We start from the raw sequence: 15,919 nt of genomic DNA on the forward strand, positions 1-15,919 counted from the left end.
GCATTCAAAAACCCAAAACATGGTCCCATGCTGGTTTGTCTCACTGTTTTCAGATTTTTTTACAAACAATGAATCAATGAAAATAATCATTGTAAAACTCCTATACAAAATAGTTCCAACTAAGCTCCATCCCAGCCAACAGGAGTATTATGTTTTTACATTAATGCATTAATAATAATAATAATATGAAATAGTATAATGTATAGTCTATTTAGGGTTGTCACGATACCAATATTTCGATATGATATCACAAGTACAACACCACAAAAACGATACCGCAATATTTATCTATGATAGTAGCTAATAAATAAAACATCTGTAAGGTTCCCTTTTTTACCAGCTTGTTCCTGCCCAGCTTTTTGAACGGCACTCATATTAGTATTGAGTATACGGCTAATACTAATATGAGTGGCGTTCAAAAAGCTGGGCAGGAACAGGCTGGTAAAAAATGGAACCTTTTGAAACCATACGGAAAACGGCATGGTAAAATCATAGCATTGATTATACACGGCTATGTAGACCTATTGTCTGTATCTGACTATATGACTACATAGTTATTTCCATAAGTATGAATTGCATCAATTTACAGATGTGTGTTTGAGGTGAAAAAACATTACAAGATGGACACATAATCAAAACTTTATTGAAAAACAATAATAAAAATGGTGTCAAGTGTGTATTTTTTGGTACAATTTTGTGGGCATTCTGACCTCATGATCATATAGGCCCACATGAGTGAAATTGTAGGTTATTTTGCATGTATATATTTCTGCTGGACTCTTCAGTAACTTATTTGCTGTCTTGCTTTGTCTTGCGTTGCACTTGCTTGATGTTTGACTGTTAGGAAAGTCGTTGTCAAGATAGCCAACACAGCTACAGGGCTGCCAACTCTCACGGTTTCCCCGTGTGACACACACGCTTTTGGGTGTTTTCACACGCACTCACACCACACATCAAATTTCTTACGCTAACCAAATCTACGCTGGTTCATCTCCAACCTCGCCGACGGTAAATGGCGCATCTAAATGGCGCATGTAAAGATACCATCTTATTCTCCAACTCATCAATCTTATTAAGTCATCTTGATTCTTTAGCTAATATAAAACATCCTTTTTTAGATTGTTAGAATTGTCTTCTTATCTGCATTGCATACACGCCTTTCTATGTTTTCTATGTTCATATCTTGGAAACCCCCACATTTGCAAAACTGCTTTTTTAAAAGGGAGATTACTGCAAATCCAAACTGGCAACCCGCTGGCGTCTAGCCGAGTATAACATTGCCCACATCGGACTCTCTGGCATCACAGACGGCTGGCGGGGGAGTCAGTGGTTACCTGTCTTCTGAAGCTACAGTTCAGTTTTCTTGACAACACCAAGTACGTATTAAATAATATGTATATCGAGCTAATCACGAATTGATAATAATCAATGCTTTCATTTGTAGCTTAGCTGTACTACGTCAACGTTGAGCAGCTACCGTGCAGGTACAGCTAGCTTTAACGTTAGTTACAACAGAGCGTTGGAAAAATAAAAGGTGTCTGCTAGCTGCGTGCTAGCTAAGGATGCATTTTAATGGTCCATCCATAGAAAACGGTGCTAAGGGTTTTACGTTGCGTTTAGTCACTGTTGTTTTGGAGGGGTTCTAATCTAAGTAAAATTGCGGACGTTGGTAACGCAGAGACCAGCGAAGCTAATCACACAGCCGTTGGGTGATGTTAGCAAGCTAACGTTCACGTAACCTCCGGACTTCACCCTAATAACGGTATGGGAACCCTCCTGTGTCACTCAAAATCATCTGGATATTTGCTAAATATACACTCTTTGTATCGGCCAACATTCCAAATAGTCATTTCCCTTTAATCATTTTATATGTATAGTGAGCATTTACATTAGGTTGGCTCTTTGGTGCTTAAAGTTAACGTTGGTCGTGAGTTAAGGTTTTGTTCAGCGTCGGGTGTGATTGGATGAAACCGTGAATATCTGGAGACCTTTTGCGGCCATCCTCGGGCTAATAGATCGTTCACGGACTTTAAATCAACGGTAGTTACTAACGTCACGTTCTTTTATTTAAGATGTGAAACTGCGACCACTACCCGGTTTTCTATACCTTAGGAAGTGGTGCACTTTTAAGTGCAAGGACTTTGGACACAAGTCGTTCTACCTGTGTGTCAGGAGAACACATGACATGTCTGTGGGGATGACTTATAGTGGCGACTCGATCCGTGACCGAGGACCCTCCTTAGGGTTTCTACACATATCCACCGTATTTTTTTTCAGTCAAATGTTGACTGACTTCTTCTGAGTTGCATCGCAAGTGCACCTGGCTCTCTCTCTCTCTCTCTCTCTCTCTCTCTCTCTCTCTCTCTTGAAGACTCAAGCACCATCCCTCTTGATAAACATTATGCATCCCAGGGTTTTGCATGAGCCACTTCTGCAGTGTTTGACGTAGATGGGGGTGTGGTGGAAACAGGACTGCATGGAGTGCCAGGTCCTAATCATCTGGGTGTGTGTTTGTTCAGCTTGTAAGTTTCACTTTTTAGACAACCCGGCCAGAAAGGGAAACTTAAAAGAAGAGCCTGGTTGGCTCGAGGTCTGGTGTAGTTTTGGTACCGCTTGTTACGGTGCATGTGCATCTCTCAACAGATGAAATGAGAAGGGAGGCAAAATGGATACGGTTTATGTTTTATTCATAGAGAACATTTAATAACAACAACAGTTCAAAAAGGGCTGACCAGTGTAAAGTAACAATACGGGCCTGTATGAGAAGCCTCACTTCCATCTTGTTTGTTTGAATGACTGTATTACCCTACTATGTGCAGCTCTCACAGCATTATCACACGTGGCTCTGCAGAGAACTGAGAAAAAGGAACTACCATTCATAGATGCGTTTCTTTAATGTCCCACTAACATCTTCTCCCTTCCCCCAAACTTAATGCAGCGTTTCTGCCAAGAACAAGATTAACTACAGACATTTTTTTTTTAAAGAATGCTCTGCCAGACAGACAATAACTTCATTCTAAGAGGAAATGGATTTCATTTGCGTTGATAGTTTCAGGTATTACACATCTGCATTTCTGCTCCATAGAGCGCTGTGTCTTTTGACTTCATTCTTTTCTACCTTCTTGTTCATGGGGTAAAACGGTTTTCAGTTTTGTTTCCCTTTTTGCCTTCACAGATTTGGATCAACTTGGAGGTGAAACATCGTGCCTCACTGGCATCTTCTCTGAAAGCAAAAACTCAATGTGCAATTGACTGCGCTTGGCGTCGTTATCCGAACACCATCTTTAGTATATTATAAGTGTAATTATAATCTTAAGGAAGTACACTACAAAGCGCTGTCTGGATATTCGTGTGTGTGTGTGTGGAGACATGGCAAAGAAAAACCAGAAGGGTATGTATTAACTTATTACCTCTATATTTTGTACAATCACACTAATATATAATTTGCTATTTGTGTTTTGGCATTTAGCTGAACAATTTAGGTAAATCATGCATAACTGAGTAATTTTAACAAACTGCAGTACTTTTATAGTATATAATATAAGAACAGAATGTAATTTTAATATATTGCTCAACACTTTATCTTTGATCCTATCTTCTTTAAATGGCCATCGATTGACTTTGGACTTTACTCTGACTTCTCATACTCGGCTGTATTTTTTCATATTTGCCCTCAGAACTTTGTTGGAAATTTGTATTTATTTCTTATTTTACTGTAATTATTTTATTTTGGGTTTGACAAGAGTCCCCCCTGAGGTTATTATTCTTGCATGAATGCATTTTTGTAAACCTCTATTGGTTATTACGCATTTGAATCCAAAGCAGATTCAATTTCAGGCAACAAGTGTGCACAGCTTTTGCTGTTGTACAAATGATGCCTTCACTAATCAAATCCAATATATTTTCAGCTTTTTTGATCAAGTCAAACTTACTAATACATTTTTTTGCATTTAGAAAAAAAAGACTGTCATTAGAACGTTGTTCATAAACTGTAGAAGTTTGGATGAGATTCAAGGTCCAAACCGACAATGAAATTGTGACGTTTTTCCAGACACGTCGGGGGTGGTGTTTGACACACGGTCCAAAATGGCAATGTCCCAGGGAGGAACAGCCGATAGGATGAAGGAGAAGGTAAAAAGCGTACACAGCACACATCACTGGCAGGTGTTTTTGCAGATGCTTCATTTTGAATCATTGACTCACTTTCTCTAATATCAATGGATTCTGATCTGTTCCCACAATTCAAACACTCCTGGTGGATTCGCCCCTGAGCCTAGATATTCGGTTTTATTACTGCATGGCCGTTTTGACAGCCCTAAACTTGAGAGGAAAGTTGTTTTGAGGAAGAACAACGGTTATGATGTTATTGAAGGAAAAATCCAGAGTTTGAGAGACAGACAATCTTCTATTAATGGGAGTCTGTAAAAGGCATATGTTCAACATACGACTCGATATCTGAAATCCCCTGAAATTACTTTGTTTGAGGTATATCATTTAGTAAACTCATAACTAGCCTTATCCTTAAAGCTGTTGATCTATGGTGGAACTACTTAAAGCTGAGCTCTCTGTGCTATTCACATTTATGGTTTTTAAACTACATGACCGATCAAGCTGTTACACACTACAATAACTTTCACAGGGAAGATTCCCAGAGGAGTGCAGCTCAGTGCAGCTGCTCACCAAGCTGTTTTGTTTTTCTTTTTCTTTTTTTTCTTTGTCATGAAAACACTCACTTGTTTTGACTTGGCAAATGATGCGATACCATGCCAGTAGTCATGCTTTTTGATTTTGTTGTTGGCACACATGGTCACAAAACAGCCTGTTCCGCATATATTTTATCTATTTGTATTAAAGGGGCAACAACAACTTTGGTTGGCAGAGGCAGTTGCAAGCGACCTGTCAGAGTTCCCCCCTCATCCCGTTATTTTGCTCTATTATTGGCATTCGCTCCCCAAAAGACTGTCCAGTGGGTCCAGATAGTTCGCCTGCTGGATATCTGCAATATGCCAGCATGTTTGAATAGTTAACACCTCGCACCCGAAGGCCGAGCCAATGCCAATTTTCCTCTGTTCTTGGGCTTTTATTGGGCAGCTCAAAAAGCTGTCAAACAGTGGAAAATCCAAGCTCAAGTCCTGCTTTGTTAGGCATCGGGAAAATGGGCCATCACACAGGGGAGTCCCATGGTTTTTATGGAAGATTTGTTTGTAACGCAATGTTTTTGGGGGGTTTCATTATGACTAGCCGTTGTAACAAAGTGGCTCAAAATTAGAGCAAAAACCTTTTTGAACTAAAATGTTGGTTTTCATGTTTCAATGATGTAGATAGTTCTCTCGGTTTGCAGTAAATCAAAGTACTCAGACAGACTCGTTAGGGCCGATGCCCATATGGCATTACATTTTTTTTTATATCTGAACAAGAGGTTCCCCAAAGAGGAGAGCGGTACGCAGCCGCCCACAGAGACGGTGCTCGACCTTTTTCTCATGAGCGCTGCGTCTTTTTAGTGTGCAACTGCTCCGAGTGCTTCTTGTTCAAAAATCTGAGAGAAGCACTGCTAACGACTGTATGAAATGTGGGTGGGACGCTTGTTTTGTGCAGGACCAAAGATTCTGAGCGTTATCTCCCACAGACATCATTAGAGGACGGATAAGGCTGTTGGCTGTTGTTGAGTGTTGTCGTTTTATCATCATGTGTTTTGACTCCGATGGATTAGTCCAATGAGAGGGCTGCCGGATTGAGGGGTAAACCTCCCCCAGTTGGGGTTCATGTCTTAACATGTAGAAAGTAGGGCTGTTTCTTCTAAACAAAAAAGTACACTAAATGTTGAATCATCTTGAGCTGTTTATATTCAGTTTTTCCTTTGCTTTGTTTTCTTTGCAGATCAGTGCCGTCAGGGCGGTTGTCCCCAACAAAAGTAACAATGAGATTGTACTGGTTTTGCAGCATTTTGAGAACTGCGCTGACAAGGCTGTTCAAGCATTCATAGAAGGTATGAAGACGTCACTGTTTGACCTTAAGGAAGTAAAATCTGATGCCTTGAAGCATCCTTATGACTATTCTTTTTGATGAAACTGATCAGTTTCAACCACACCAAATGCCTCCGCAACATAATGACATTCCTAAACAGCACTTATTAATGTGCTGCGCCTATAAGGTGCAGTACTGGTTGACCCAAGTCACAGGCAAACCTGGTTGCATATGTTTAGAACAATGAATAGGCCTTTAAGACGGTGATATTTATACTACATGAAGAGAAAAACAATACTTGTAATACTATATTTTTAGTACTGTTTTTGTGTAATCGAATACACACCTAGCATGCCGCCTGCATCGCTCGTGTTGAACAAGAAGTCAACTCTCTGACGCGTCTCATCCTTTGCATTCTGAAACTCTAAGCGTCATTTGCACGCCTCTTCGTTTTGCTGGTTTAAATATAGCACAAGAAGGTTGTCCCACGTGCGTCACACCGCTTTGTTCCTTATTCATGCGGTGGCTAAACAAAGCTTCAGCGCAGATAGTGAGATACCTTTCAAGTTGGTCATGTCTTACTACCTTTTGTTGTCTTTACACACCAGGCAGTGCGGTTGAGATCTTGAAGGAGTGGAATGTTACCGGCAAAAAGAAGGTGAGAACCTGAAAGGCTGCATCTTGAGTGTTTCTCGGTTCAGTCGGCATAAGCATGTCAGCTGTATTCGAAAGCAATGACTCAATGACTGATGTTCAAAGTGCTCTTCACTGCTTGTGAACTATGTAGTGTCATTCTCAATGACAAAACCTCGATTTCAGCTTCAGCAAATCTTCATTTCCACGTGTGCACTGAAATGTTTCCCAGTCAGTCTTCTGATTGAGAGGTAATCATGAACAATTTGAACAAAAAGGACTTGACACCAATATCTCCTTGTTTAGCCCAAGAAGAAAAAGAAGCCCAAGCCTCAGCCAGAGGCTTCAGCGGCGCCTGGACCTCCCGAGGCCACACCGTCCGAAGGGGGCAAGGACGAGGTGAACGGCTTTCATGCCAACGGCTCGGTGATTGACGAAGAGTCACTGGATTCTCTGAGTGAACAGTTGGACTCGGCCTCCCTGGATGCAGTCGAGCTGGACTCTGAACCCGCTACATCCGAAACCACCGGTAACCACCACTAATAAATGACAAATGGCTCCATCGTGGAGCGCTTTGATTGAATGTTTAACGTTTCCTTCTCCAGAGCACAGTGCTTAGAGCTACAGTATGGCAGTGATGTATTTGGGAATACTTACTTAGTCATCGGTCTTCTCCCAGGCGCAGAGGCAGAAAGCCATGGCAGTGCTCCAAGCCCCCCCTCACAGCAAGGAGGGAGGAATCACCAGGGTCCAAAAGGCAACAAGAACCGCCACAGGCCAGGCTCTAATATACACCCATCCACCTCATTTCCACCCCCGACTGATGAGCAAGGATCCTCGGGAGTCAAGAGGATGGGTTAGTAACAAAATACCGCTTACTTCCTCATTTATCTTTTCCTCCATGAATATCATTGATTAATGCCGAGAATAACAAGGCACATGTAAACGTCTAATCTGGGACAGAATATGTTGCCGTACTTTCTATCTGTGTCACTAAATCAAGTTGATTTCATCTGTTTTTTGTTTTCTTACTTCTCAGCTCCCAACATTGACCGCTCGGTGAAGGACCTGCAGCGATGCACCGCCTCGCTGACCCGCTACAGGATAGTGGTGAAGGAGGAGATGGACTCGTCGATAAAGAAGATGAAGCAGACGTTTGCCGAGCTGCTGAGTTGGTGAGCGTGTTTCTTCTAACATCGCCTTCTCGTCATGGCGGCAGTGGAGCTTTTATAGGGAAAGGAATATTTTAGCATGTTGAAAAGTGAAGGCTTGCGACATGTCAACTATACAGAAATCTTTGCTTTTCTAAATACAGGCTCCATGGATTAAGCGTTTAATGCTTAGTGTTTATAAAGCAGGCAAACTTATAATAAAACCGATCCATTCATTGACCCATACGTACTTAAATTCATGAAAAACTAGAAGGGTTCCAATGCTGGAGGAGAACGCTCTTCTTGTTTTAGCGTGCGTTCTTGCTAGGAAACAAAGCAAAGGAGAGTTACTAGCGCTTCAGTAAATCCCAGCAAAACATGACTCCTACTGAGCTGAAATGAAACCAAACTCTCAATTATTTTATTGATGGAGGATTTCCTCTTCCAGAAAGCGACCCACCTTAGAATCAAGAACTTTCCATAACTTTTTATTTGCATAATTGAAATCAACCTTCAGCTTGTAAGTGGAGTATGAATATAATTGTAGAACAGTAAAAAAAAGGAATGAATTCAGTATCACTCAGACTGCAGTATTTCTGATAATTTCTTTTGTTAGAATAAATTGATAATCTCATTTACCTGTCTTACGTAATGAATTATAAATAAAACGGGTAAATAAAAATCCCCCTTATCCTCATCCTTTGTTCTTTTCTAGCTTAATGGACAGGGAAGTGACTCTCCTGGGAGAAATGGACAAGGTGAAAGCAGAAGCCAGTAAGTACTGTATTTCTTATGCAGGCTGAACTAAAGCCCTGCTTCTCACATGCCACCCGGGAGCTGGCAGTATTCTTCCCATATAATGATCACCTCATTTAAGGGCCTGGAGACTATGACCTGAATCACTTCTGGAGACGTGGTAAAAGAAATAGTTGTGCCCCAGTTTCTTCAAAACTCCAGTGGTGCCCTCAGGGTCCTAATATACGTAGCGCATACCTGTGTGTGTAACATGACAGAGCAAGGCTGCATGTTTATACAAGAAGGCCATTCTGTCCTCTCTGTGTAGAGTGTTGTGTGTTCCAGGCCTGGAAAAAGTGAATAGTGTCAGGTGTCGAGGGAGACTCAATGCTGTCTTTGTGCGACGTGATTTGAGGATTCAGAGGGAAGCAAAGAAACTGGTAATTCCTGGACATTACAAAAGACAGGTTTCCTCAACGAATCTCCTTGTTTAACCATCATTTTCCTTTTTTATAACTTCTATAAACAGATCTGTATGTTAAATATAACATACAATTATTTATTCATATATATAAAATAATTATAACTCAATAATATAAATTATCTTGAGTATTTATTGCCATTTTAACTTGTTAAATATCAAAGACAGACCTTTTCTCACAACTATTAATGGATTTATAATAACTTGTTTATCAATCTTAAGCTTGCTGCAGACTGTATTTCTGAGCATTTGACACAGAAAAACCTTTTAGATACTACGCTTGCAGTTAATGATACCAGTGACTGGTTATTTATTCTACTTCTATTGAACTTACTCACAAGTACCCTTTTGTCTCTTTCCGCCATTTCTATTGTCAGTCCACTTGAACCATTTTACAGTGTTTTGCGCTCTATGTAAATAACAAACCCTTCATGAAGGACATCTTTTTGTATAAAATGATGTTCTACAACCAAAAGACCTTTCATACATTTTGTCCTCCCAAGCATCTGACTGGACCCAATGAAGCTTTTGTGGCAGGAGATTTCAGCTGTTTCAGTGGACATTGTATCTTGCTTTGACAGTGGCTTTATCTCTGACCCTTGTTTATCTTTTAGGTGCTGAGTCAGCCGTACTTTGTACTTGTCATATCAAATAACAGCTGAGTTCTTTCAGGAAACTGAAACTTACCGGCACTGCCAGGGGAATCCCGGCCGTTGGTACAGAAACTATATTCTAGTATATTTTATTTGAATAATCCGCAGCTGCAACGACAACCTTTTTAAACCCCCCTTTTAAATATAATACCAAATATTCCAATAATTCTAGCTTTGCTCATTGCTGTTTGTGACAATGCATTCCTTCAGGTTTTGGACTATTCGTCTGCCAAAAGAAAACATTTCAGTCAGAATTCCTGAAAGCACTGAAAGACACTGCACAACGGGGGGAAAAAAAAAAATCCCTTTTTTGTTTTAGTGCTTATTCTGGACGCCCGGCAGAAGAGAGCGGAGGAGCTCAGAAGGTTGACCGACCAGTCGGCATCCATGTCCGAGGAGCAGTTGACTGAACTGCGTGCCGACATTAAGGTACTCAAACGATGGCTGCTGATTGTTGTTGTTGTTGTTGTTGTCTTTATCGAACTGAACTCCTATTGAAGAAACAACAAAAAAATACACATGTTGATGAAAATAATCCGCTGTCTTTTTTTTTCAGCACTTTGTGAGTGAGCGTAAATATGATGAAGACCTCGGTAAAGCTGTGAGATTCACCTTTGATCTTGAACCGCTGAAGACGAGCATCTCTGGGTTTGGATCAGGTACATTATACTTTTCATCTTTTTATTTCAACATTTTAGAAAACACTATTTTGAATCACAGGCAAGCAATTTAGCTCTTTAGAGTTTCCCAATACGTGCCACTATAAACGACTTGGGGAGGGAAAGGACGAAGCCGAAGGCACGTGAAGCCCAGTTTTGATTTTTGTTTGTTTTTCATTGTTGAATCTGTTAATTATTAAGTTATCTGGTCATCTTTGCAGAGTTAAAGTCACGTACTGCAGATCTGTGTGCTCAGTTCCTTTCCTCCCTTAGTAACCATTTCATGCCACATGACAACCAGCCCTTTAATACACTCCTTGCCCACAATCGCTCTAGTTTTGATTGATCAAAGACTTTCACCACATTTTGAAAACTGTTCCCTTAAGCCCAGAACCTCTTCATGTCCTATATATATACCATGGTAAAAATAGAGCTTCTTTGGATTTTATTCCATGCCGAAGACATTATGAATCGTCCCTTGTGGGACAGGTCCCAGGTTGCACTGTCAGTGACTTACTGTGTTGTTTCTTTTTACAGTTTACCATCCGCATACGGGTTACTCAAATCGGTCCCGTTGCAGCTCCACGTCCTCTTCTGTCGCCAGCCCGAGCCTGCTGGAAACTCCGCCTTCCACCCAGACCCAAAGCTCCTCCAATGAACACCGCCCTCCACCAAACAAACAGGTCAGCCCGAGAAAGCACTTAATATATTGACTCACTGCGGCGATGTAAATGATTCTTAGTCGCTCATTTCCCTATTCTCAGATTTTCCAAGGAAACCGGCGCACCTTCCAGGGACAAGGGTACCACTCGGGTGGTCAGAGGTACAACGGCGGTTCCTACAACGAGAGGAACGCTGGTCGCGCCAACCACCGCTACCACAGCGACGGCGGTTCTTCTGGTCCTGCCCAGCACTCGCACAACTCCAGAGGCCCCCCCCCTTCCACCGCGCCCTCCTCCGGCCAGGACCGACCCGCTAATAACGGGCTGCCCCAGAGGCCTCCGCGGACTCCGCAGCGCCCTTGACATTGGAGAGCCCGTGCCTAATGGAAACCCACCTACTAAACCTTGCCCTCCACTCCCCATAGCCTTCCCGTACCCTCAAAACGATCACCACCATCCCCTCCCCCCCCCCCCCCTCCCCCACAATAGCTCCTTTCAATGAAGAATAAAAAACAAGTTTACATATTTTCTGTCAGTTTAGCTGTAATGCCACCTCTAAATCTGTCCCTTCAAACTTGAAAAGCTCTGGCTGTTCTATATTTGTTCTTCCTTTTTAGCATTGATCCCTTCCTGGTTGAGGTAACAGCTACTATCTTTGAGAGAGATTTCCTCGCTTTGCTATCGTCAGGCTCTGTAACTGATATTTTTGCAGTTAAGCTGTCTACAGAGACCGACGTGATTACCTGCAACAATTGGTGCACTATTGAAGGTGAACTATTTCCGTTTATTTCTTTGCGTGGCTCACGTCGGCTCACTGATTTGCACCTGATTTTTGTTGTTTCAACCATTTCAACGCCTTCACGGTGGAAAGTGTAGGGAAAGTGCAAAAGTAGTTCTAGCGTTAGAGATGTTTGTCCTTAAGAGAGTAGACATGCAATCAACCCTACAGACTATCGTTAATCTTTACAAGGTGAGAAAAATCGAACGTATCAAACGGTTTGTTTTGTATGGCTGGTATTAACCGTAGAGGACTTGTAAACACTAGGACTTAAATGTGCTGAGGGGAGCTCTTCGAACGCAGAGGATTTGCTCTTAAAGCAAAAGTTTGACACTTGGGGAAAGGACTCATTCTTTTTTCTTTCTTTTTTTTTTTTTTTTTGCCAATAGTTGTATAAAAAGATGGATACCAGTCTCGTATATGATGACTAAATGTCAAATGAGTCTAGTATAGCACAAAGACTGAAAGGAGTTAGAAACGGCTTTGTTTCATGTCCTTTATCGACACAATCAAAATGTCTCCAATTAACAACTTTCTGTCTGATGTATTTTAGTTTGGGGGGGGGGTCTGTGCAGGGCAGAGCACGGCTAACTGTTGCCTTTTGTTTCCAGTCTTTATACTATACCAAGCTATGCTGCTCAGCGGCTAGCTGTAGCCTCAAATCCACCGTGCTATCATGAGCTAGACTTATCAAAACGTATCATCAAACTCAAACTTCAAGAAATCAACATCCACATTTTCTCCAAATGTCAGGCCTGAATACGGGCAAATACAGCATCGTATCGGCTTCCCTCCGGCCAGCGGGCTTTTCCTGTGTGCTCTCTGTGGCTTGCTGCGCATTATTTTGTGAGAAAGTGAGGGATCATTACCCACTGTCAAAAAATATCACAAGAAAGGAAACTGTCCTCGTGTTCTATATTTAGTGCTCTACATTTATTTTTGATTTATTTCTTCTTTGTTTTTAGATGCCCGAGGAGGGCATACTAATGAAATGCTTGCCTTTATTCACAGAGAGACTTCACATTTGCCTTTCTAGAGACATGGATGTCTTCATCGTGACTTTTAAACAGATGGTACTTGTAAAGCAGGCGTGGGATACATAAACATGTCAGAGTAAGATGTTTTCTTCCCCTTTTTTTTTTTTTATATCCTGACTTTATCCCAAATGTGAAAATGGAACAGATCAAAAAGGTTCTATTGATTTGGCAGAATTTTATTTTCATTTTTTTTCTTTGGCTGCTAAGATGCTTTTTGTTAAAGTTCAGTCGCAGTGTCCACAGCTGGTGAATACCTCTTTGCTGATCTTTAGTTTCCAACTGGTTCTCTCGCAGTGGGCCCTTGTTTAAGGGACGGGGCATCCCGTCTTCTTGTAGTTATGTACATACAGTATGTTGAGCTGCAAGGCTGTAGTGTAAGACTGGTTGTTACATAATTGCTGCGTTTCTTAATGTGTCGTCTTCCTTTGAGCAGTCTTTTGGAAGGAAAATGAATTTATAATAGTAAAAGTTCTCCCCCATCCCCCCTTTGGTTTTCCGATCGAAGGGAGATTTTTTTTTTTTTTTCCTCCGTACTTGAGATTAAGTCCTCACTCCAGTAGTTGTATTAGTTAAAGTTGTGAAGAGAAGAGCGTTTGTTTGTGTACGGTCTTCTGTGCTGTTATGATGCATAAATAAGTTTTTCACTGAAAGGTTAAGTACAATATTTTATGAAAGCCGCTTGTTTCCTATAGTTTGAAAACACTCCTGATGCAGCACACCGTGAGCCTACAAAGAGCCAATCGGACCACAAAACTTCCTTTTAGCAACAAAATGGTGAAATTTATGCCTCCATCAGAAGCGTTTTCAAAAAGCTTTTGGTTTATCGGGAGCAAAGACCTTAACGATAAAGACTGGTTGCTTTTATGAATCTACACCTCGTTAACCACATCCACTGAAGGAACGACTGTTTCCTTTCCTTATGACACCTACCGGCCTGTTGAGCTTAACGATGGCTGGTAGGTGGATTCTGTTATGGTTTTTCATAAAAGTTAAGCAGTTTTTTTTTTTTTTAAATGGTGTATTTCCCAAAATGTCAAACTTATCTTAATGCTTTCAGAGGCGGTGAAGACTTTATTGATGGGGGGGGCGCTTCAGTTTGAATTAAAAGCTGTACAACGGATAAACAAATCTGCTTCTACTGCACATATCTCCAGTGTGCTCAACGTAGTCTGCCTCTTTATCTTCTCTTTCTTAACATTCTAGTAATATTAGTTTTCCACCAAAGATCATTTTGTCCTGTTTTGGAGGTGCTGCGCCCCCTCCCCCGTCAGCCTGTAAAGAAATCCAAAAGGGATTAATCCAAACTGTTGCATTACCTTCTTCTACTTGAGCCCACCTTTATGTCCTGATTCCTTACTGTATATACATTTATGTAGCTATATAATTTAGTGCTCACATGGGGCATTTTGTATGTGATATTCATATTAGGCATAATGGAGGTTAAACCATCTAGTTCATTCCTTCTTCCAGTAGACTGTGCGCTCCTTCTCAAGACAACTTTTTTTTTGTTGAGACAACTGTAAACTGAAGTGCCTTTTCTTGTCTCCCACCAATTTATTGACATCCCTTCCACCAGAGTATGGACCAAAGACATCGACTGTCCCCGACACCCCTGTCCTCTTTTGCCCCACTCACTGAATTGCACACTTTTCATTTACTACGAATAAACAGTTTGCAATACTGAATGTGTGTGGGTTTCTTTTCTTTTATACTGGCATGTAACGGTGTGATATGCATCCAAATGTATGAAACACTTATCTTTAAAAGTAGTTTTCACAAATAAAGTATGTACTTTAATGTCAATTATATGCAATTCCGTACTTTCACTACATTGATGAGCATATGTTATACACAAGTCTTTCATGTTACAGAATTTCTTTCTCCTGATAAATCATCCTACCTTTTGAGATTAATAAACTATAATTGACTTGGATGACAAATGCATTGTTGCTCACCTGAAAGCAGGACATGAACTCTTGATATTTAAGAGGATTGTTTCCTAACACCAGCTTGACTTTTATGATGATTGGTTGTATACATTTAAGGATTTTCACTTGTTGGACGTTTCATGATTTCCTTTTTTACGACATATTGAATTTTTTTAAAGCATTAGATGTTTGAATTTTGTTCAAATGTCATCAAAAGGGAGTTTAAAATCATGTAATTGTAAATTGTCATAAAATTAGCGTTCATATACTCTTTCATTATAAGAATGAAATTATATTTTAAATATCTAGTAAATATAGTATGGCTTAAAAATGTAAAGAGTGATAATAGAATTTCATGGGAAAATGTTTTCCATTATTTCCCTCTCTTCTGTGTTTGTGCGTCAGTAGACGTGGAGCCACCGACTCATCAAGCATGTAATGGCCTCCCAGACATTCCTCTAGCAACACGTTAGATATTGACCTTTCCTTTCCTTGAGTGCTACGTACGTAAGATAGATTAAACAAGGCCCAGGGCCCACTTCTGATATCTGCAGGTAAAGTAACCGGACAGACAGGGCGTCACACCTGTAATGACTCCTTCACTTTTGTACTTCAGGACAGACTCACCTGCTCTTCAGCAAGAGTCATTTCCGTTTTAACCGACATCGGATTAACAGACCTGCCCACATCCTATTGTCAGTAATACTATCTCACATTGTCAGTGTATTACGTCTTAAAAATCTTATGAAAATCGAAACCTAAACTAGTCACACTTTAAGAAAAAAAATGGCAACGTGAAGTTTGCCATCAAAAAGGTCATTCAAAATTCTGAGTATACCAGTCAGAAAAGTAATGGTCAAATAGTCATGGGGGGACTTACGCCTGTCAAAATGTCACTAAAGGTCAAAGTACTAAATATGTCAAAAGAAGTCATAGTACAGTTTGCAGAAAAAAATGAAATAGTGTGCTGAATGAAAGTAATAAATGCAAGGTTAGTATTGTATGTTGAAAAGAGTCAATTAAAAGTCCTAAAATACTATGTCAGATAAAGGTTAGTATGTCACAAAATGGCATACAACACGAATGGTAAAATGATATTAAAAGGCATGGTAGATCACAAAAATGTCTTCGAATAGATTGTCACAAAAACCATTGTGTTGTGATTAAAATAGTTATATAAACAGCAATTTCATTCAAATAAAAAAAAACCTAGAAATTCACAAACACCAGACATAGCA

At 40.5% G+C, this 15,919-nt stretch overlaps 1 protein-coding gene across 1 annotated transcript; it reads left to right on the top strand.

Annotated features, from left to right (window-relative positions):
* Positions 1-1,270: 1,270 nt before the first annotated feature.
* On the top strand, positions 1,271-14,438 carry spats2 (spermatogenesis associated serine rich 2). Its single transcript, XM_037479323.2, has 13 exons — positions 1,271-1,376; positions 3,176-3,391; positions 4,052-4,131; positions 5,878-5,986; positions 6,573-6,622; positions 6,904-7,126; positions 7,277-7,453; positions 7,637-7,772; positions 8,464-8,522; positions 9,937-10,046; positions 10,174-10,276; positions 10,814-10,959; positions 11,041-14,438. Exons 2-13 carry the CDS (start codon positions 3,370-3,372, stop codon positions 11,299-11,301), a joined length of 1,476 nt encoding a protein of 491 aa, XP_037335220.1. The 5' UTR covers positions 1,271-1,376; positions 3,176-3,369; the 3' UTR covers positions 11,302-14,438.
* The last annotated feature ends 1,481 nt before the right edge of the window (positions 14,439-15,919 follow it).

This window comes from Pungitius pungitius, chromosome 1 (genome assembly GCF_949316345.1).
Source record: "Pungitius pungitius chromosome 1, fPunPun2.1, whole genome shotgun sequence".
Classification (NCBI taxonomy): Eukaryota; Metazoa; Chordata; class Actinopteri; order Perciformes; family Gasterosteidae; genus Pungitius; species Pungitius pungitius.